Below are 23,610 nucleotides of genomic sequence, written 5' to 3'. Positions count from 1 at the left end.
TTAAACTAGGTGCTGGGGGGGAGGGTTCAGAGGAAGTGCAGTGAGCCGGCAGTGAGCAAAGGGCAGAGGGTAATAATGGAGTCAGTAGTGATAATATAGCCGTAACATCTAATGCCGGGGTTAATGAGTGGACAAACCCAGAACAAAGCCAGGGAAAACATAAGAAAAATGAATATGCACTCATACAACACTGAGAGATGTATACACAAATGCCAGGAGCCTAGCTAACAAAATGGAGGAACTGGAGCTTCTATTACATGAGGAGGACATAGATTTTGTGGGAATGTGGCACATAACTTGCTGGCAAATATTCAGGGGTGTTCCTTGTATCGGGAAAGGACAGTGAAGGTAGAAGAGAGGGAGGGGTGTGTGTATACATCAAAAATGATCTAAGGGTCGTAGAGAGGAGTGAAATTGTGAATGGGATGAGGAGGGAGGTGGAATTAGTTTGGGTAGAACTCCAAAGAGAAGAAGTAAGTGGTAAATTAATAGTGGAAGTATGTTACAGGCCCTCCAACCTGAAGGAGGAGCTCGACCTCCTATCACAGTTAGAAATGGCTGGAGGCATGGAAATGTCATCATAATGGGGGACTTCAATTATTTCGATATTGACTAGGCTTAGGGGACAGCTCACTCATTAAAGACCCGTCATTTCGTGAATGTCTTACAGGACAATTGGTGGATTACCCGACTAGAAAGAATGCATTGCTAGATTTATTAATTATGAACGATCCAGGTCTGATCTCAGATGTGGCAGTACAGGACAACTTGGGATCTAGTGATCACAGGATGATCACATTTAGCGTAAATCATAGGAAAAGGAGCCATGAGGGTAGCACTAGAACTTTACATTTCAAACGAGCAAACTTTTCTGAACTGTACTCAATACTACAAGACATCAATTGGGACCAAATCTTAGAAACATTGAACACAGAAGAAAAATGGGAAAGCTTTTGGAACATATTAAACAAAGGTATCACACAGTGCATTCAAAAGGGCAATAAATATAGAAGAGCAAAGAGTAAACCTAGGTGGCTAAATTGTAATGTAAAAAGTCTTATTAAAGAGAAAAAAATGGCCTTTAAAAAATATAAAGCGGAGAGGGCATTGTCAGCATTCCAACACTACAAGGAATGCAATAGGAAGTGTAAGAACGCAATCAGGGTGGCAAAAAGAGGCTACGAAAGACACATAGCAGAGAAGAGTAAAAAAATCCCAAGGAATTTTTTAAATATAATAACAATAAAAAATTGAAATCAGAGCACATTGCCCATATAAAAGACGATAATGGGAGGTTGGTTACAGATGACACGGAGAAGGCAACTGTACCACATGCTTTCTTCTCCTTAGTCTTTACACAGGAAAAGGAGGGGTATACTGCCCACAACAGTATTGTTTATAACACAGGACATACCCCTGTAGCTAACAGAGGCTTGAGTCAAGAAAAGACTAGATATGCTTAACACAAATAAATCCCTGGGACCAGATGGCTTACACCCCAGAGTCCTCAAAGAACAGGTTATAGCTAGACCATTATTCCTAATCTTTGTGGACAGAATATTGACAGAAATTTTACCGGCTGATTGGAGAAAAGCCAATATGGTACCAATATTCAAAAAAGGGCATTTTCCTGGAAACTACAGACCAGTCAGCCTAACATCAATAGTAGCTAAATTTTTGGAGGGGATGATAAGGGTCTATATCCAATAATTTACTGAAGATAATAGTATTATTAGTAGTAATTAGCATGCGTTTATTAAGGGTCGTTCTTGCCAGACCAATCTGTTAACATACTACAAGGAAATGAACTGCCATCTAGATAGGGGGAGGCCTGTGGATGTGGTGTATCTGGATTTTGCAAAAGCATTCGATACAGTTCCCCATAAACTCTTAATCTACAAGCTGAGGTCTGTTGTCATGGCCATAAGGTTTGTTCTTGGATAGAAAACTGGTTACAGGGGTGCGTCCAAAGGGTAGTGATAAATAACATGTACTCAAACTGGTCTGGAGTAGTAAGTGGGGTACCCCAAGGCTCTGTCTTGGGACCGATTCTGTTTAGTTTATTCATAAATTATATAGAGGATGAAATACATAGCTCAATCTCAGTTTTTGCGGACAACACAAAAATAAGCAGAGCAATAATATCACATCAGGATATAGGAATTTTACAGAAAGACCTGAACAAAAAAATGGAGAGGGCAGCTACAAGGCAAATGAGGTTTAATGTTCTCCAGCTAGAATAAATTTAGTGCTTGTGGTCGCTCCTTGTAATAGTTACATAGTTACATAGTTAGTGAGGTTGAAAAAAGACATCAGTCCATCCAGTTCAACCTATGATGTGTGTGTGTTTGCTTTTAACCGCACATTGTGTACCCCTGTATGTTGTGGTCTCCAAGGTGCCCATCTAATAGTTTTTTGAAACTATCAATGCTCCCAGCTGATACGACTGCTTGTGGAAGAGAATTCCACATCCTTACCGCTCTTACAGTGAAGAACCCCTTACGCATTTTAAGGTTAAACCGCCTTTCCTCTAGTTTTAGTGAATGGCCACGTGTCTTATTGTATCTCCTCTCTCTGAATAGTTTGTTCCTTATGCTAGGGTCGCCAGTACAGTATTTGTACATTGATATCATATCCCCCCTCAATCGTCTCTTCTCCAGAGAGAATAAGTTCAGTGCTTGTAGTCTTTCCTCATAGCTGATGTCCTCCATTCCCCTAATTTTGTTTTGTTGCCCTTCTCTGGACCCTTTGCAATTCCAGCACATCCTTCCTGAGGACCAGTGCCCAGAACTGGACAGCATACTCCAAATGTGGCCGGACCAGAGTCTTGTAGAGCGGGAGAATAATCTTTTTATTTCTGGAGTGAATCCCCTTTTTTATACATCCCAGTATTCTGTTGGCTTTGCACCATTGAGGTGATCACAAATGCAAACTACTCACTAGGGGGAGAACCTCTGGGGGAATCAAGGATCGAGAACGATCTGGGGGTCCCAGTAGAAGACAGACTGAGCAATACCATGCAATGTCAAGCTGCAGCTAACAAAGCCGGCAGAATATTAGCATTCATTAAAAAGGAGATATGCTCCAGAGATAAAACTATAATCCTGCCACTTTATTAAACTCTGGTAAGGCCACATCTGGAGTATTCCATCCAGTTCAGGTCAACAGTCCTCAGAAGGGATGTGCTGGAGCTGGAAAGAGTCCAAAGAAGGGCAACAAAATGAATACAGGGATTGGAGGACCACAATTACGAGGAGCAACTACAAGCACTAAATTTATGATCGCTGGAGAAGAGACACTTGAGAGGGGATGTGATAGCGATTTACAAAGACCTCAATGGTGATCCCAGCATAGGAAAAAAAAAATTCAGTCTCCGGGAGTGTAAGAGGACACAGGGCCACACAATGAGATTGGAGGAGAATCGGTTTAACCTAAAGCTGCGCAGGGGTTTTTTCACTGTCAGGGCGATAAGGAGGTGGAACTCTCTTCCACAATTGGTGGTGTCAGCGGGGAGTATTGATATTTTTAAAAGGCCCATGGAAGTGCATCTTAGTGAACAAAATATACAGGGATATGGGAAATTATTTTTGACACTGACACGTACACCCGACACACGTACACCAACACAGGTTGAACTGGATGGACTATTGTCTTTATTCAACCTTACCTACTATGTAACTATGTCACAGCATTTGCTCAATACTTTGTTGAAGCACCTTTGGCACCAATTACAGCCTCAAGTCTTTTTGAGTATGATGCTACAAGCTTGGCACACCTATTTTTTGGGCAGTTTCATTCATTCCTCTTTGCAAAACCTCTCAAGCTCCTTCAAGTTGGATGGGGATCATTGGTGCACAGCCATTTCAGATCTCTCCAGAGATATTCAATCAGGTTCAAGTCTGGGCTCTGGCTGTGTCAATCAAGGACATTCACAGAGTTGTCTCATAGCCACTCCTTTGTTATCTTGGATGTGTGCTTAGGGTCGTTGTTCTGTTGGAAGATGAACCTTCACCCTCATATTGAGGTCCAGAGTGCTCTTGAGCAGGTTTTCATCAAGGATGTCTCTGTACATTGCTGCATTTATCTTTCCCTCGATCCTGAATAGTCTCCCAGTTCCTGCCACTAAAATACATCCCCACAGCATGATGCTTTCACCACCATGCTTCACTGTAGGATGGTATTGGCCAGGTGATGAGCCGTGTCTGATTTCCTTCAGAGATGATGCTTGCTATTCAGGCCAAAGAGTTCAATCTTTGTTTAATCAGACCAGAGAATTTTGTTTCTCATCATCTGAGAGTCCTTCAGGTGCCTTTAGGCAAACTCCAGGTGGGCTGTTATGTGCCTCTTATTAAGGAGTGTCACTGTACCATACAGGCCTGACTGGTTGAATGCTGCAGAAATGATTGTTCTTCTAAAGGGTTCCCTCTCTCCACAGAGAAATGCTGGAGCTCTGTCAGAGTGACCACCGGGTTCTTGGTCACCTGCCTGACTAAACCCCTTCTCTCCCGATTGTTCAGTTTGGTGGGGCAGCTCGCTCTAGGAAGAGTCCTCGGGGGTTCCAAACATCTTCTATTTATGGATAATGGAGGCTATTGTGCTCATTGGGACCTTCAAAGATGCAGAAAATTTTCTGTACTCTTTCCCAGATCTGTGCCTCGATACAATCCTGTCTCAGGGGTCTACAGAAAATTCCTTGGACTTTATGACTTGGTTTGTGCTCTGACATGCACTGTTAACTGGGGGTCCTTAAATAGACAGGTGTGTGTCTTTCCAAATAATGTCCAATCAACTGAATTTATCACAAGTGGACTTTAGTCAAGTTGTAGAAACATCTAAAGGATAATCAGTGGAAACAGAATGCACCTGAGCTAGATTTTAAGTGTCATGGCAAAGGCTGTGAATACTTATGTACATGTGATGTTGTTAGTTTTTTAATTTGAATACATTTGCAAAGATTTCAAACAAACTTCTATCATGTTGTCATTATGGGGTATTGTTTGTAAAATTTTAGGAAAATAATGAATTTAATCAGTTTTGGAATACGGATGTAACATAACAAAATGTGGAAAAAGTGAAGCGCCGTGAATTATATATTTTTTCTGAATGTATATCTATGTTTGTTCCAAGCATGTTTGAGTCCACTTACTGTTGCCAACTCACTACCTCTGCTATGTCTGTTCCAAGCATCAACTACTTTCAGTAAAATAATACTTTTCTGCAAGCTTCAAGACATGCCCCATGTTCTTGATCTTAGCTTCAAATTGAAAATACTGCCCTCCTGAACCTTATTCACACTCTTCTTGTAGGACACCTAGAAAAACATGAAAGGAAACTAGCGCAACCCCATTAGTAGAAGTCCAGAAAGAGTTTTATTTGTATTCATCAAGGTGAGCCAATGTGTTCCCAGATATTTGCAACAGATGAAAAAATCCCACATTGCCTATGATAACATTTAGGATAGCACAACAATGACTCATTCAGAAGGTCATAAAAAACTCCAGAATATTTAAAGAACTGCAGGCCTCACTTCCCTCAGTAAAGGTCAGTGTTCATGATTTAACAATAAGAAAGAGACTGGGAAAAAAATGACATTCATGGGAGAGTTCCAAGGTGAAAGCCACTGCCGACCAAAAATAACTTAACCACTTGCCGACTGCCTAACGTAGATCTACGTCGGCAGTCAGCCCCTCACAGGCAAAGCGACGTAGGTCTACATCGCTAGCCTGGGAGGCTCTGGGGAGCGAGCGCGCTTCGCAGGAGGCGCGCTCCCGCTCGCTCACGGACCCCCCAGCGCGTGTGCCCGGCGGACATTCGCGATCGTCCGTTAGAGCGGGAGAAAGGCAGGCGGCTAATGTAAACACATCCGCCTGTCATTCTCCCCTGTGTAAGAATTGAGATCATACGGTTCTACTACGTAGGACCGTTGATCTCTGTTCTTACACAAGTAGCCACATCCAATCACAGTTAGAAACACGCCCCTAGGGACACACTTAACCCCTCCCTCTCCAATAAAGTTAACCCCTTCCCTCCCAGTGTCATTTTTACAGTAACAGTGCATATGTATAGCACTGATTACTGTAGTAATGTCACTGGTACCCCCCAAAAGTGTAAAAAATGTCAGTCAAGGGTCAGATCTGTCTGCCGTATAGCGTCGCACGACCGCGCAATTGTCCGTTAAAGCAACGCAGTGCCGAATCGCAAAATAGGCCCTGGTCAGGAAGGGGGTAAAATCTTCCGGGGCTTAAGTGGTTAAAGGCTCATCTCACATTTGCCAAAAAACTTCTTGATTAACCCTAAGACTTTTGGGCAAATATTCTGTGGCCTGATGAGACGAAAGTTAAACTTTTTGTAAGATCTGCGTCTCGTTGCATCTGGTGTAAAACTAACACAGCATTTCATAAAAAGAGCATCAGACCAACAGTCAAACATGGTGGTGGTACTGTGATGGTTTGGGGCAGGACGACATGCCATAATTGATGGAACAATTAATTCTGCCCTCTACCAGAAAATCCTGAAGGAGAATGTCCGGCCATCAGTTTGTTACCTCAACATCAAGCGCATTTGGGTTATACAGCAGCAAAATAATCCAAAACACACCAGCAGATTAAGGTTTTGGAGTGGCCTAGTCAAAGTCTGGACTTAAATCTGATTGAGATGCTGTGGCATGACCTTAAACAGGCCGTTCATGCTGGAAACATCTCCAATGTGGCTGAATTAAAAAATTTTGCAAAGAAGAGTAGGCCAAAATTCTTCCACAGTGATGTGAAAGACTCATTGCCAGTTATCGCAAACGCTTGATTGCAGTTGTTGCCGTCGAGGATGGCACAACTAGTTATTAGGTTTAGGGGGAAATTACTTTTTCACATAGGGCCAGGCAAGGTATGACAGCTTTTTCCCCCTAATAAATGAAATCACAATTTAAAAACTGTATTTTGTATTTACTTGGGTTATCGTTGTGAAATATTAAAATATGTTTTATGATCTGATTCATTTAGGTGTAACAAATATGCAAAAAAAAAAAAAAAATCAGGAAGGGGGCAAATACTTTTTCATAGCACTGCTCATCCTTGTCTTTATGGACCTTGCTTTATGCACTGGTGCGCAATCATGTTGGAACAGGAAGGGGCCATCCCCGAACTGTTACCACAGAGTTGGGAGCATAAAATTGTCCACAATGTCTTTGTAGGCTAAGAGTTACCTTCACTGGAACTAAGGGGCCAAGACCAACCCGTTAAAAACAACCACACACCATAATCTCCCCTCCACCAAATGATTTTGACCAGTGCACAAAGCAAGGTCCATAAAGACATGGATGAGTGAGTTTGGGGTGGAGGAATTTAGCTGGCCTGCACAGAGTCCTGACCTCAACCTAAATGAACATCTTTGGGATGAATTAGAGCGGAGACTGTGAGCCAGGCCTTCTCGTCCAACATTAGTGCCTGACCTTAAAAATGTGCTTCTGGAAGAATGGTCAAACATTCCCATAGACACACTGCTATACCTTGTGGACAGCCTTCCCAGAGGAGTTGAAGCTGTTATAGCTGCAAAGGGTGGGCCAACTCAATATTAAACCCTATGGACTAGGACTGGGATGCCATTATAGTTCATGTGCGTGTAATGGCAGGTGTCCCAATACTTTTGACAATATAGTGTATACACAGTATAGTAAAACCTTGGATTGCGAGCATAATTCATTCTGGAAACATGCTTGTAATCCAAAGCACTCTTATATCAAAGCGAATTTCCCCATAAGAAATAATGGAAACTCAGATGATTCGTTCCACAACCATTTATTCAGAAGTCTTTCAGTTTATAGTCCATATAAAAAAGATTACAGCAATGTGATAGGCTGTGTAACCATAAAATGTCCATCCACAAATGGCGCCTCCACAAGGGGATTAGAAGCAAATTCCAGGAGGAGCTACAGAGTATAAAAGAGAAGAGAGGAGCCTCTAAGTGTAGCAATATAGTTACATTTACTGTCCACATAGACCATCTTCCGCACCGCCGGCTGTCAGTCTGTAATCCTGACCGGGAAGACCACCCTGCAGTAAAGCGATCTGAAAGCAAGGCACAGCGTGGAAGGGATGACGTCGATGGCGGTGTGGAGGACGGTCTATGTGGACAGCTTTATCCCGGATGCCTCCATACTTAGATGTGCTTCTTTTAATCATCAACCATGTGAGTTGCTAAATGTTGTACCTTCATTAAATTTAACCATATTGCTACACTTAGAGGCGCCTCTCAAGACATCGCTTGTCTAGCAAGTCAAGATTTATTTTAAAAATCTGCTTGTCTTGCAAAGCGCTCCCAAACCAAGTTACTCTCAAACCAAGTTTTACTGTATATATAATGTTGTAAAGCGCTGTGCAAACTGTTGCCACTATAAAAATCCTGTACAATTGTAATAAATATATACAGTATAGACCTTGGAAAGTACTTTGTTCTGCACACACAGAGACCTGGAAAAAGGTATATACTGTGCGTATATACTATATATGCATATATATATATATATATATATATATATATATATATACAGTATCTCACAAAAGTGAGTACACCCTCACATTTTTGTAAATATTTTATTATATCTTTTCATGTGACAACACTGAAGAAATGACACTTTGCTACAATGTAAAGTAGTGAGTGTACAGCTTGTATAACAGTGTCAATTTGCTGCCCCCTCAAAATAACTCAACAAACAGCCATTAATGTCTAAATCGCTGGCAACAAAAGTGAGTACACCCCTAAGTGAAAATGTCTAAACTGGGCCCAATATTTTCCCTCCCCGGTGTCACGTTGCTCATTAGAGATGTCGTGAACATAAAATTTTATGTTCGCGAACGGCGAACGCGAACTTCCGCAAATGTTCGCGAATGGGCGAACCGCCACAGACTTCAATAGGCAGGTGAATTTTAAAACCCACAGGGACTCTTTCTGGCCACAATAGTGATGGGAAAGTTGTTTCAAGGGGACTAACACCTGGACTGTGGCATGCTGGAGGGGGATCCATGGCAAAACTTCCATGGAAAATTACGTAGTTGACGCAGAGTCGGGTTTTAATCCATAAAGGGCATAAATCACCAAACATTCCTAAATTGTTTGGAATAACATGCTTTAAAACATCCAGTGTGTGAATACGATCAGGTATGATGTTATATCGATCAGGTAGTGTAAGGGTTACGCCCGCTTCACAGTGACAGACCAAACCCTGACAGACCAAACTCCCCGTTTAACGCACCGCAAACAACCGCAAACAGTCCATTTGCAGTGGGCACAGTACAGTCTGTGGGCCTGACACTCACTGGCAGGCAACTGCAATTATATTACAGAGAAAAAATTAAATGACTTTTTTATAAGGTTCTGTGCCACCCTATATGAGTGGTGGGCAGTGGGCACAGTACAGTCTGTGGGCCTGACACTCACTGGCAGGCAACTGCAATAATATTACAGAGGAAAAATTAAATATATAAATATCACTACTTGTACTAAATTAATAGACGATGTTGTAATCCACTGCGGTTTAGGAAATACAGGTAACACAAACCTGACAGAATAACACAAATAACACAAATTGCTGCTACTTAAATGAGTAAATATAATAAAAAATAAAATTCATCCAGAAAAAACAGGAACTTGCTTTTTCATTCGAATTTCAGTAGCGCAGGGATGGTGATAACCTCTTACCAAATAAAGGAGGAGTCTTTGCAGCACAAATCAGAGATCTGGAGGAAACCTGATTTTATAATATGCTGTTGTTGCCCAGTCTATGAGAGTGGTTAGGCATAGGCGTCTGGTGAGTCTGAATTTCAGATACTTCTCCCGGCACTGTGTGGTGGTGGAAAGCAAGGGTGGTCCCCATAAGTCACACCTGTGATCCTTCATGTTTGCACTTTCATTGCTCTATGCACTTTATACCTATGGACTTTATGGACTCCTATTGATGTGATTTCATGCTTTTATGTATTTATGATTTTATGCTTATATTTATCACATCTGATTCATATATTTTGGTATATGTTATCATCCTATTTATTTGGTAAGAGGTTATCACCATCCCTGCGCTACTGAAATTCGAATGAAAAAGCCTGTTCCTGTTTTTTCTGGATGAATTTTATTTTTTATTATAGGAAAAATTACATGAATTTCTTATCTGCAAGGTGCTGTGCCACCCTATATGAGTGGTGGGCAGTGGGCACAGTACAGTCTGTGGACCTGACACTCACTGGCAGGCAACTGCAATTATATTACAGAAGAAAAATTAAATGAATTTTTTATCTGCAAGGTGCTGTGCCACCCTATATGAATGGTGGGCACTGGCAGTGGACACAGTACAGTCTGTGGACCTGACACTCATTGGCAGGCAACTGCAATTATATTACAGAGGAAAAATGAAATGAATTTTTTATCTGGAAGGTGCTGTGCCACCCTATATGAGTGGTGGGCACTGGCAGTGGGCACAGTTCAGTCAGTGGGCCTGACACACACTGTTAAGCAACTGCAATTATATTAAAGGGTAAAAATTAAATTACTTTTTTATCTGCAAGGTACTGTGCCACCCGATATGAGTGGTGTGCACACAGTACAGTCTGTATATATATATATATATATATATAGAAAAAAATAAATAAAAGCAGACTGATATACCAGCCCTAAAAAGGGCTTTTTGGGGTGCTGTCAGGACGCTGTCCTTACAGCAGGAGTGGACACAGAACACTGGCCTAGCTAATGATTTCCCTATTAATTCAGCAGCAGCAGCAGCAGCAGCAGCACTCTCCCTGCTCTAACTAACTCTGCAGCTTCAGAATGAATCTAAGATGGATGCTGTCCTTGCTTTTTTATAGGAGGTGGGAGGGTCTGGGAGGGAGGGTATGCTGATTGGCTGGAATGTGTCTGCTGACTGTGAGGTACAGGGTCAAAGTTTGCTCAATGATGATGTATAGGGGGCGGACCGAACATCGCATATGTTCGCCCGCCGCGGCGAACGCGAACAAGCAATGTTCGCCGGGAACTGTTCGCCGGCGAATAGTTCGGGACATCTCTATTGCTCATTAGTGTTACAAGGTCTCAGGTGTGAATGGGGAGCAGGAGTGTTAAATTTGGTGTTATCGCTCTCACTCTCTCATACTGGTCACTGGAAGTTCAACATGGCACCTCATGGCAAAAAATTCTCTGAGGATCTGAAAAAAAGAAACGTTGCTCTACATAAAGATGGTCTAGGCTATAAGAAGATTGCCAAGACCCTGAAACTTAACTGCAGCATGGTGGCCAAGACTATACAGCAGTTGACCAGGACAGGTTCCACTCAGAACAGGCCTCACCATGGTTGAGTGCACATGCTCAGCGTCATATCCAGAGGTTGTCTTTGGGAAATAGATGTGTGAGTGCTGCCAGCATTGATGCAGAATTTGAAGGAGTGGGGAGTCAGCCTGTCAGTGCTCAGACCATACGCCACACACTGCATCAAAATGGTCTGCATGGCTGTCGTCCCAGAAGGAAGCCTCTTCTAAAGATGATGCACAAGAAAGCCCGCAAACAGTTTGCTGAAGACAAGCGGACTAAGGATATGGATTATTGGAACCATGTCCTGTGGTCTGATGAGACCAAAATAAACTTATTTGGTTCAGATGGTGTCAAGCGTATGTGGTGGCAACCAGGTGAGGAGTACAAAGAGATATAACAAAGAGTGGAACCCGATTTAGTTAGCCTTGAAATGGGCAACTGCCCCAGATTCTCAAGTCTTAAAAAGAAAAGGTAAAATGAAAAGTGGTATAATATTTCACTAATACATTGATTTGACCCTGCAGGTGGCTGGTTCTCGCCATTGCGATGTTTCGGTTCTACATGTACAAAGGAACACACAAGGGGCTCTACAAGAGTATCCAGAAGACTCTTAAGTTTTTCCAAACATTTGCTTTACTTGAGGTAAATGTTCTGCTAACCCTGTATTTAGAAATACCAAATGTCCTTTTCCTCCTACACATGAGAATCAAAAGACAACATTTAATTTTGCAAATCTGATTTAATACCAAGTTATATACACTTTTTGCTGGATCCTGAGGAAGCATCTACTGCGAAACGCGTAGTTCCAGCAACGATTATGCATCTTTACAAATTTTGTACAATTCGCTCAATTTGTTGATCGATGTAGTTTAAATGATGTACATTTTTATATATTGTGTATGCAAATAAAAATTCTCTGTTAACTTTTTATCATACATCTATTGCTTGTGTCTTATATAAACATACGCATATATAGATATTCTCTGCCATTATATCCTCTCTTTTTATTGACAGGCCTAAACCTCCCCTTCTATAAATTTTTCCACAACATTTAATTTGTGTTCTTTGGCCTACTTATGGCAAGACTGAAGAAGTGTGTGGAGCTTAATGGCTAATAATTACATTTTGCTTTGCTCTCCATTGGCTTTCCAGGAAAACTAGCTAGAGAGTGTTTATACATTGTATAAGCCAATACTTTTTTAGTTTTGGATAGAGTAAGGAATGGTAGCCCCCCTGACAGTTGTTGTAGTTGTGTCCCATTTGCCTAATTTTTCTTTACTTCCTGCCCTGGAAACATAGAAGGACGTGAGATGAAACCTTTCCGAATGGAGCTTTAACCAGCTGTCACTGGAAAGTTTTATTTTTTTTGTATTTATAAAGTTTATTGATTACAGCCAGGTACAGGTAATACAAAAGACATTAATTGGGGTTTGGCATCATCACATATGCGAATCAACCCCCCCCCCCCCCCTTAAGTACCATAAAAGAACCCTCACTGGCATGCAACTTTTTTCTTTTTCTTTTTCCTTTTAGTAGTCAAAAGGTCAACACTAGGACCAAAGTAAGAAAAGAGAGAGAAAAGAGAGAAAGAAGAAGAGAAAAAAAAAAAAAAAAGGAGAGAGAAAAAAAAAAAAAAGGAGAGAGAAAAAAAAAAAGTTTTTTTTAACGTAGCTCCAGTTTTGATAACAACTGTAAAATGTTCCCAATTTCCCATTTTTCGATCCCAGGAACAATGGTCATCAAGACAAATGGATAGGGTGAATTTTCCTATCAGAGTCAAAGAGCAATAAAAACCTGAAAGAAAATCTAACCTTTCCCTACTCTATCTAAAACTAACCTTAGCTGCTTATTAACATCTATAGAACAGCCAAGGTCTGCTCCTTTTTTTTTCCTTTTTTATACCTCCTTACTGCTACCTGCACCATGATAACATAAATGAAAAAAACCCACAACTCAAGATGACAAGAAAGTTCTCATCACTACTTCCTTTCATGTTTGGATTGTCTACATTTCTATCAAAGATTGCAGTTTATAGCCTGCCTAATGTAAATGTAAATGTAATTCAAGAATGACAGCACTTCTCATATATTATTGATGTGTGTATTTTCTTTTACAGTTGGTCCACTGCGCACTTGGTGAGTTTATCTGTTTTATATCCTAGTAGAATAATCAGTATAATGGTGTCCAACAGTAAAGGAGTAGTAGAAGTAATTATCTATAGCAGGGCTTCCCAAACTTTTTTGGGCTCGAGACCCACTTCTGAATACAGTTATTTTTCGGGACCCACTTGCTTGCAATTGAATATTGTAAAGCGCTACAGAATTTGTTGGCGCTATATAAATGAAAATAATAATAATGCATATTTTAAAGGGAGGGGGATGTTAAATTAAAAATATCAATTTACTACTTTTTAATTTATTATTGAATACACTTAATATATAAATAAATATAAGGCTATATGGCACTCACCCTCCTTCCTCTCCCAGTGGTCCACAGTGAAGGTGAAGCCCCTGTTTGCCCTCTCCAGGGCCCAACACACCTCACCCAGAGTCTCCATGATGAGGAGCTCTATGCTGGTCTTGGTGTCCTGGCTCTTCTTCAGGTGCTCTACTGGGGCCACAGAAGCTGCCATGAACTCCTGATACCGCCGGGCCACCTGGTCCTCCTATGACACCAAGGCTGCCCTTTCTGCCCACTATAGCTGAGAAAATCCCGCTGCCAGTCTAGCCACCACCGCTGACGCCAGCAGGACCGAGGAGCTGGCTCTGCACCTCATGAACATATCCTACATACGTACGCACTGATGCAAGTATGTGTCCTTGTGGGAAATGCAGACCAGCCTTCGTAAACTGCATGGGCGGAGTCCTGAATCCATCACAATTTGACTCCTTTGGCTCTCACACAGCACAGTTTAAGCGGGCCCGCTCTCAGTGATTTCTAACTCATTGCGACCCACTCAAACAGAGCTCGTGACCCACCAGTGGGTCCCGAACCACAGTTTGGGAACTCCTGATCTATAGTCTTGCAATAAATCAAGCTTTTTATTGTGTTCTCCAGAATTAGGATGTCACCAATCCTTAGTGCATTCTCAGTGATCTCACCAATGTTTAGTGAATAGATCTGCTGCATTCTCAATGATGTCACCCGTTTCCAGTGAATAGATAGGCTGCATTCTCTATTACGTCTCTAGTGAAAGGATGAGCTGTATTCTTAGAGATGTCATCAGTCTCTAGTGAATGGCTAGGCTGTATTCTCATTGGTGTCACTAGTCTCTAATGAATGGATAGGCTGAATTCTCATTGGTGTCACTAGTCTCTAGTGAATGTATCAGCTGCAATCTAACTGTTGTCACCAGACTCTGGTGCAGTGGTTCCCAATCTCAGTCCTTATGTACCCACCAACAGACCATGTTTTGGGGATTTCCCATAGAAAAAATAGCTCTAATTTTTATCAGGACATTGACATTGATTTAAAACATCTGTGTAAAGTGATGGAAATCCTGAAAACAAGACATGTTCGGGGTACTTGAAGAATGAGGTTAGGAACCATTACTCTAGTGAATGGATAGGCTGTATTCTCAGTGATGTCACCAGTCTCTAGTGATTGGATAGGTTGCATTCTCAGTGATGTCACTAGTCTCTAGTGAATTTGTAGGCTGTATTCTTAGTGTTGTCACCAGTCTCTAGTGAATGGATAGGCTGCATTTTCAGTGATGTCACCAATCTCTAGTGATTAGATAGGTGGCATTCTCAGTGATGCTCGTGGTCTCTAGTGAATGGATAGGCTGCTCTCTCAGTGTTGTCATTGAACTCTAGTGAATGGATAGGCTGCATTCTCAGTGTTTTTACCGGTCTCTAGTGAATGGATAGGCTTTTTTCCCATTGTTTTCATTGGTCTCTAGTGAATGTATAGGCTGCTCTCTCTGTGTTGTCATTGGTCTCTAGTGAATGAATAGGGGGTTTATGATTATGACTAATATAAGGCTAACATGACAATTTCTCCTTGTACATTGGTTTGGGTTGAAACAGAAAACTAATTTTCTGTGACAGTAGTTTTAGTTTCACATTTTATTTGGGCTGACAATATGTGGTTACCCCCAAACAGGTATTTAAGACTTGATGCTGATGGGTTTCTCTACCCATTAACCCACAATGTACCTGTTAGATACCATTAGTGAGTTCTCTCCACCTTTGTAGTTGACTCCTTACATCTGCTGTGTCCATTACTAGAGCGTTTATCATTTCTTACATCGCCAAGAAAACAGTTATAGGATTGAGGATGCTCCTTCTGCAACCAGAGTAGGAAGCCTCTGTGGAGCTGTGGGTAGCAGAGCTGGAAACATATAATGTAATATTTTACCACTGGAGTGCATGCAACATATAATTACCCGGGGAAAAATTCTGCCCTCCTATATGTTGAAAAGCAGCTAGGGTGGACTGATCCTTTATTAAGCCCTCTTTGTATATATTATTGTTGAACATGTCATGCAGCTAATAATAATTTCTCTTTCTTCCAAGGTATAGTGCGTACATCGGTGCTAGTAACAGGGGTCCAAGTCAGTTCAAGAATCTTTATGGTTTGGTTTATTACCAACAGCATTAAACAGGTAGGTAGTAGAATGTGCTTCAATTGTATTTGTAAAATAAACTCTAATAAACTACCAATGTGTAAAGGCACATTTTATAACATTTATGGCAACAACTATGTTTATGAAAAAAAATTAGACCAGCCAGTTTTTTTTACATTTTGGATTGAATAGAGAAAATTTAGAACCTCTGTTGGGTCCTTAATAGATGTCTTTGTTCCCATTGGGGACATATTTCATTTCCTTTCCAGTAACAGCTTGGCACAGGAATTAGGCACATCAGGCAACAACCACTCTTTTTTTTAAAAAAAAACAAGCATTATCTAGGTCTCTGGTGCCCAACCTGCAAGCCCTTGGTATATGACGTGTGGTCTCGGACCTCAGCAGTCTGTGGTGGGAACATTGAATAGGGTAATAGCAGTGATCTCTACTAGCCATGTAACACTTTCCCTGCTCTGTATTGTCTTCTGCAGAATATCCCAGCCAAAAATATAACATGCCCACACTCTGACTCTCATTACCTTTATTAGGTCTGCAGTTTCTGACTGTCCTCTCAAAAGTACATATATTGAACATTATGTGTGGCCTTAGGATGATATCAGAGGCTGCATTTGAGGCTGCATGTGAGGCTCCCTTTAGCTCATAGATTGCCAACCACTAAGCTAGGTCATTGATGAAGGTGACAGGAGGCCAAAACAATAAAACGCATCAATTATAACATTTTGTTTTACAATTTTGAGTTCCCAATGGGACAAAATACATTTACTACCTTGTCCTATGTCCCTAGGTGCGCAGCTAAGACTAGCTGTGATATCAGGCAGGGATCCCCTCTCTGCCCAACACCACAGCTAGCAAGGAGATGGCTGCTTTGCTTTGTAGCAACTGTCTCCAGCTCCCTGCACTTGCCCAAGGCAAGCACTAGCAAGAAGAATGCAGAGGGAAGGTAAGCTAGCACACCTCAGCTTTTAAGACTATGTGACATACCACACAGCATGGGGGGGGGGGGGGGGTCAAGGGTCAGGACTATGTTATATACAACATTTCATAAACAGTGCATAAGTCAGAATTTTTTCAGACTGCAATGTACAATACCACATTTAAAATCGATCACTCCACATTATGTAATGTACACCAAAGCATAAACAGTGCAGCCATCAAGATAAGCCAATGAACAACAAAGTGACAAACGTGCAGTGGTTAGGACTACATAATTTACAACAAATGTACAGCATGTTGCGGGTCATTGGAAAGTGCCACCCTAAACAAACGGAGGTCTGTGCCTTTTTAAATTTGGTGTTCAGTAGTATGTGCCACTTATTACACTGGTGTACAGTGGTTAATATCCCTATAATAATTATGTTTAGTGGTTCATGGCCAAGTTTTTTGCTGGTTAGTGGAAGCTTCAGTGCCTACTTACCTTAGAAAAGTTTCAGAGGCCCAACATACCTATGCTTCCCACATCTTAACTTACTAAAGTTATGCCAATGTAGCGCCACTGCCGAAGGAGCTGCTTGGCAACTTGGGTTCTCTGTTCTGCTTACCAACTCTGATAACACCCTCCGCCTCTCTGACATACCTGGTTGAATGAAAATCACCACAAATGCTTAAAGAGTCACCAGCAAGAATACCCTTGACTTGGCAGTGAGCTAATACCAGTAAATGAACATGAGGCCATTTTGTGGTAAAGGAACACAATATATTGGCATGAGTAGAGTAAATTAAGGCTTGTGCATCAATGAACACACAGGAGGTAGGTTTAGACACAGTCTGCTAGACAGTAGATTCACTATGCCACAGCACCTTAGTTTAGAGTTCTATACCACTAGACTTGAGTTGACATATAAACCAGCAAGACAGGGGAGGACTGGGCCAGGGGCAGGGGGGCAATTGCCCCCTGGGCTGCTCTGATGCCCCGTAAAAAGGCTGCACCACTTCTGCCACAGACATGGCTAAAGGATTCCTGGTGAAGAGAAATACAAAGTCCATGCCCTACTAGAGACTCTCCTCCCCTGGCCAGCCCCAAACGAACTGTCCTAGCTCCCCCTAACCGCCCCCTGCTGGCCAGGTTGGGAACCCGGATTCAGCCTGGGAGGGAGTAGAGAGTACCTGGAGCAGAGCTTCAGCTTGTAATTATTAATTAATCTATTTGAGGCAACTCTAAATGGTCAGTCTTTAGTTCTGGCTCTTCAGCCGGCTAACTTGGGGCCCAATCATACCATACCGTTGGTGCACATAAGAACAGTCATAGAACATCCCTCTGCTTGAGAAGGAATCCTCTGCAGTGGTTCTGTACCTTGGCTCATCTGCAATGTCATTGTAGTGTCAGGCGGTGGTAACACAGCCTCAGTGACCATTCTTTCCAATGCTCTCCCTCTCTCATTGGTCTTGTGGTGGTGTGCCCGAGGCTCCAGCTCCAACATCCATTAGGTCCGACTCTTGGGATGTGCTCACTCCTGCTCCCTGCAGCAAAAGACTGCGCAATTTAAAGAGCAGCACAGGGAGGTACTTCTTCTCTTCCCCCATTCCAAGCTGGTTCAAATGAACTGTGAAAAGTACAGTAAAACCTTAGATTGCGAGCATCATTCCTTCTAGTGTAACGTTAAAAAACCCTACCCTGTGAAAATTCCCTACCCTCGTCACTTCCTGTGAGGGTACGTCATTCAACAGCTGAGCAGCTTACTAGTGCGCATGCTCACAGCTGCAGCGGGTAGGGAATTATCATGCGGTAGTGTTTTTTAACCTTACACGGGGTCATTTATCAGCTGTTGCAGCGTGAACGACTGCGCATGGCCAGCCGCTAAATTAAATCATCTTGGAGACTTCCCTCATCAGCAGGTGCGCCGTCCCAAATGAGTGACTGTTACGGTATAAAACACTGTAGACGTAATTTGTATTTTTATAGACCCGCTGCCGATTTAATTTTCGTGGAGCAGAGATGAGGGAAGTCTGACGGGTTGGAGCCGAGATGATTTTGCGCGGCAACAGCTGATGAATGAGGCGGTGTTCCCTGAAAAAACACTAACCTGTGAAAACTCCCTACCCTCCGCAGCTGTGAGCATGTGCACTGGCAAGCGGCTCAGCTGATGTATGACGTACCCTCACCGGAAGTGACGAGGGTAGGGAATTTTCACGGGTAGGGTTTTTTCACGGAAAACCGGAAACATGCTTGTAATCAAAAGCACTCTTATATCAAAGCCAATTTCCCCATAGGAAATAATGGAAACTCATATGATTCGTTCCACAGCCATTTATTTGTAAGTCCTTCAGTTTATAGTCCATATAAAAAGATTATAGTAATGTGATAAGTTGTGTAACCATAAAATGTCTATCCACAAATGGCAGTCTCCACAAAGGGGATTAGAAGCAAAATCCAGCAGGAGCTACAGAGTATAAAAGAGATGAGAGGCACCTCTAAGAGTAGCAATATGGATACATTACACTATAATTAAGGTTCAGCATTTAGCAACTCACATGGTTCATTAAAAGAGGCACATCTAAGTATGCAGGCATCCGGGGAAAAGTTGTCCACATAGACCATCCTCCTCACTGCCAGCCAGTGGAAAGACTACCCTGAAGTAGAGATCTGAAAGTGAGGCTTGGACCGCTCATGGAGCGCAGTGGGGAAGGAATGACGTCGATGGCGGTGTGGAGGACGGTGTGGAGGATGGTCCATGTGGACAGCTTTACCCTAGGTGCCTGCATACTTAGATATGCCTGTTTTAATCATCAACCATGTGAGTTGATAAATGTTGAACCTTCATTAAATTTAACCATATTGCTACACTTAGAGGGACCTCTCTTCTCTTTTATACTCAGTTGTGACATGAGGCTACTTGAATATCAAGACATCGCTTGTTTATCAAGTCACAATTTATTAAAAAGCTTGCTTGTCTTGCAAAAACGCCCTCAGACCAAGTTACTCTCAATACAAGGTTTTACTGTATATCAAAAGATTTTTAAATAACAAACGTGTTATACTTACCTGGTTTGTGCAAGGGTTTTGCACAGAGCAGTCCAGATTCTCCTCTTCTGGAGTGCCCTGGTGTCGTTTCTGGCTCATCCTCTTCGTCAGCTGCCCCCGCGGTGAGCCGCTTTTCATGCGTCCATTGACACAGATAGCAGGACTCGGCCCCACCCCAGCTCTTGTGTCACTGGATTTGATTGCTCCTGCTGCTATCAAGCTATCCAATGAGAACCCGAGACAGCGGCTGGAGCTGCTGGGCCTGTGCTCATCGCTGGAACGTTCGGGTTCAAGTAAGAATAATGGTGGGTCAGCTACAAACAAGAAGGTTTTTCACCTTAATGCATAGAATGCATTAAGGTGAAAAACCTTGAGACCTTACCGCTCCTTTGACTCTTGCAGCCTAGTACTTGGCTACACTGGAACTATGCAAGCACTGTCAGGGGGATATGTCTCCACTCAGCATTACTCTGACAGTCAAAGTGACCTGCAAACTGGAGAACCAGGGCATGTGCCATAGGTGCCCAGATCTACGCTGCCTATGATTAAGCAGAGAGCAAGAGCAATTTATGAATAGCAAAAAAAATGCAAACAAATTCCATGTAGCCAGAAAAGCAGACTTAATCAAAACCTGTTTGTCTTTTTTTTTTAATAGCAACACCAAGTTGGGGTTTTCTAGTTTTAGTTCTACCCTAATCTAACCTATGCTAATTATTAAGTGATGGAACAGCTGGTGTCACTCTCTTAGAGATCTTGCTAGACCATGGGCAACAGGAAACCCAGGGAATGCGCCACAGGTGCCTATATCTAGCGATGCCTATGTTTAGGCAGAAAAGCTTGGGCAATTTATCAAAAGCAAAAAATTCCAGATAGGCTTTGATTTGGTCTATAATTCTGGCTATTTGTTTTATTATTTATTTATTTATTTTTTATAGAAACAACGATCAGAGCTTTCTAGTTTTAGTGCTGGTTCACACTGCCGCTACCACTAAAGTAGCGTCGCTTCCAGCGCGACTTTGACGCGATTTTGACGCGATTTTGGCGCGACTTTGACGCGACTTTGGCGCGACTTAGCGCGACTTTGACGCGACCTAATCGCGAGGCAACTTTTTATTTGGCCAATCACAATCTGATGTCTTGTGACCTAATTTCCTTTTCCTGTGTTTTTTTTTTTTACATATTTCCTTTTTCCCATGTGTGCAGTGTTGTGTGTCTCACATAGCTTTGTTTGTCTGTCCAGAAACGTAAAAAAAAAAAAAGAGCTTTTTTCCTATAATTTTTAAGAAGCACATGCCTCCAAAGACACCCAAAAAATGCCCGTAAAATGTCTGCAAGAAAAAAAGCCAGCCGCAGAGAAGCCATATTACAGAAAATATAGTAAAAATGCTGTTTTTTAGGGGTTCTGGACATGCTACAGAGCTGAAAGTTGACAGGTACACTTTTTAGACACCCAGACACTAAATCCCAAAAATGACATGCCTGCCTAAAAAAATGCCCGCTAAATGCCTGCAAGAAAAAAAGACAGCTGGTAAGACACTACAAAAAATTATAAGAAAAATGATTTTTTTTAGGGGTTCTGGACATGCTACATAGCTGAAACTTAACAGGGACACTTTTTTGACCCCCCAGACACTAAATCCAGAAAATGACATGCCTGCCTAAAAAAATGCCCGCTAAATGCCTGCAAGAAAAAAAGCCAGCCGCAGAGAAGCCGTATTCCTGAAAATATAGTAAAAATGCTGTTTTTTAGGGGTTCTGGACATGCTACAGAGCTGAAAATTGACAGGTACACTTTTTAGACCCCCCAGACACTAAATCCAGAAAATGACATGCCTGCCTAAAAAAATGCCCGCTAAATGCCTGCAAGAAAAAAAGCCAGCCGCAGAGAAGCCGTATTCCTGAAAATATAGTAAAAATGCTGTTTTTTAGGGGTTCTGGACATGCTACAGAGCTGAAAATTGACAGGTACACTTTTTAGACCCCCCAGACACTAAATACAAAAAAATGACATGCCTGCCTAAAAAAATGCCCGCTAAATGCCTGCAAGAAAAAAAGACAGCTGGTAAGACACTACAAAAAATTATAAGAAAAATGATTTTTTTTAGGGGTTCTGGACATGCTACATAGCTGAAACTTAACAGGGACACTTTTTTGACCCCCCAGACACTAAATCCAGAAAATGACATGCCTGCCTAAAAAAATGCCCGCTAAATGCCTGCAAGAAAAAAAGCCAGCTGCAGAGAAGCCGTATTCCTGAAAATATAGTAAAAATGCTGTTTTTTAGGGGTTCTGGACATGCTACAGAGCTGAAAATTGACAGGTACACTTTTTAGACCCCCCAGACACTAAATCCAGAAAATGACATGCCTGCCTAAAAAAATGCCCGCTAAATGCCTGCAAGAAAAAAAGCCAGCCGCAGAGAAGCCGTATCCCTGAAAATATAGTAAAAATGCTGTTTTTTAGGGGTTCTGGACATGCTACAGAGCTGAAACTTGACAGGGACACTTTTTAGACCCCCCAGAAACGAAATCCCAAAAATGACATGCCTGCTTAAAAAAATGCCCGCTAAATGCCTGCAAGAAAAAAAGACAGCTGGTAAGACACTACAAAAAATTAAAAGAAAAATTATTTTTTTTAGGGGTTCTGGACATGCTACAGAGCTGAAACTTGACAGGGACACTTTTTAGACCCCCCAGAAACGAAATCCAAAAAATGACATGCCTGCCTAAAAAAATGACCGCTAATGCCTGCAAGAAAATTATGCTCTTTTCTTGTTCACTGCCATTTTTTAGCAAAGTCGGATGACAAGTCGGATTACAGGTCGCTTCAATTAAGATAAGGAGGCGACTCCCATTGAAGTATATGGGACAGGTCGGATCACTGGTCGCCTGAAAGTAGTACAGGACCCTTTTCTGAAGTCGGAGCGTCCTTAATAGCGGCAATTAAGACGGCACTGATTCATTTACATTGGTTTGGTCATGTCAAGCGACCTGGGGCGACCTGGGGCGACACAAGTCGCCTCGTGAGTCGCCCTAGTGTGAATGGGGGCTTAGTTCTACCCTAATCCAACCTATGCTAATTATAAATAAATGTAACAGCAGATTTTTCGTCTTTTTGCTGTGGTTGATAAATAGTTTCAAAAGCACAGATCTCTCTTCAAGGCCTGTCTTTCTTCTCTCTCATTTAATGCTACCTGGCATTGGCAATAAATTTTAATGTGTACGATTCAGTGCTTTGAAATAAACACATCCATAATCAATGCTGAGCTTTGGTTGGGGTTGGAAGACGGCTCTCGTTTCAGATTATGTTTTTATTGAAGCTTATGGTTCTTGGAGCGGCTCTTGGCATGAAGGGAGGCATCTGCAGACTGGACAGTTTAAGAAGAGCCATGGTTCATTCTCTGAGCTCCTGGGCTCCCTTCCATGTCTCTGCGCTTACTGCAAAAAATAAATGTACTGTAACAGATATATTTATGTCCACCATTCATTCTCTTCCATTTAACTGTGCTGGTGGAATGTTAAGTAAAACATTGACCGGTCTATCAAAAAAAAAAAATGTGGGTACATCTAAACCCAATCGCTAAATCTTGTATAAATTTTAATATTTTAATGCCACTTCAATAGTTGTTACCAACCTTTTTTACATCTCCAGTTTTCATTAAAAGAATATCGAGTGTTCCATTCTTGAAAGGCCCTTTTTCAGGCACATCAATGTTATGGAGTGACAAGTGTCTTCCAGTGGTGCCCCTGTATTGTCACCCTGTCACATGCAGGCCTGA

The 23,610-nt window shown here is 41.9% G+C and overlaps 1 protein-coding gene across 3 annotated transcripts in view; it reads left to right on the top strand.

The window, feature by feature from the left end:
- HACD1 (3-hydroxyacyl-CoA dehydratase 1) overlaps positions 1-23,610 on the top strand; it is a 96,988-nt gene that overhangs the window by 25,754 nt on the left and 47,624 nt on the right. For 2 of the 3 annotated variants that reach the window (XM_082258348.1, XM_082258346.1), the window contains exons 2-4: positions 11,811-11,928; positions 13,403-13,421; positions 15,804-15,892. In XM_082258348.1, the coding sequence (XP_082114474.1) occupies positions 11,811-11,928; positions 13,403-13,421; positions 15,804-15,892 (226 nt within the window). The remainder of the gene's footprint in view (positions 1-11,810; positions 11,929-13,402; positions 13,422-15,803; positions 15,893-23,610) is intronic. The other variant, XM_082258347.1, reaches the window with a different exon arrangement.

This window comes from Pelophylax lessonae (assembly GCF_965119305.1).
Source record: "Pelophylax lessonae genome assembly, chromosome: 5".
NCBI classification, from domain to species: Eukaryota; Metazoa; Chordata; class Amphibia; order Anura; family Ranidae; genus Pelophylax; species Pelophylax lessonae.
Note: the sequence above shows the minus strand (reverse complement) of the source record. Positions and strands in the feature narration are given on the sequence as shown.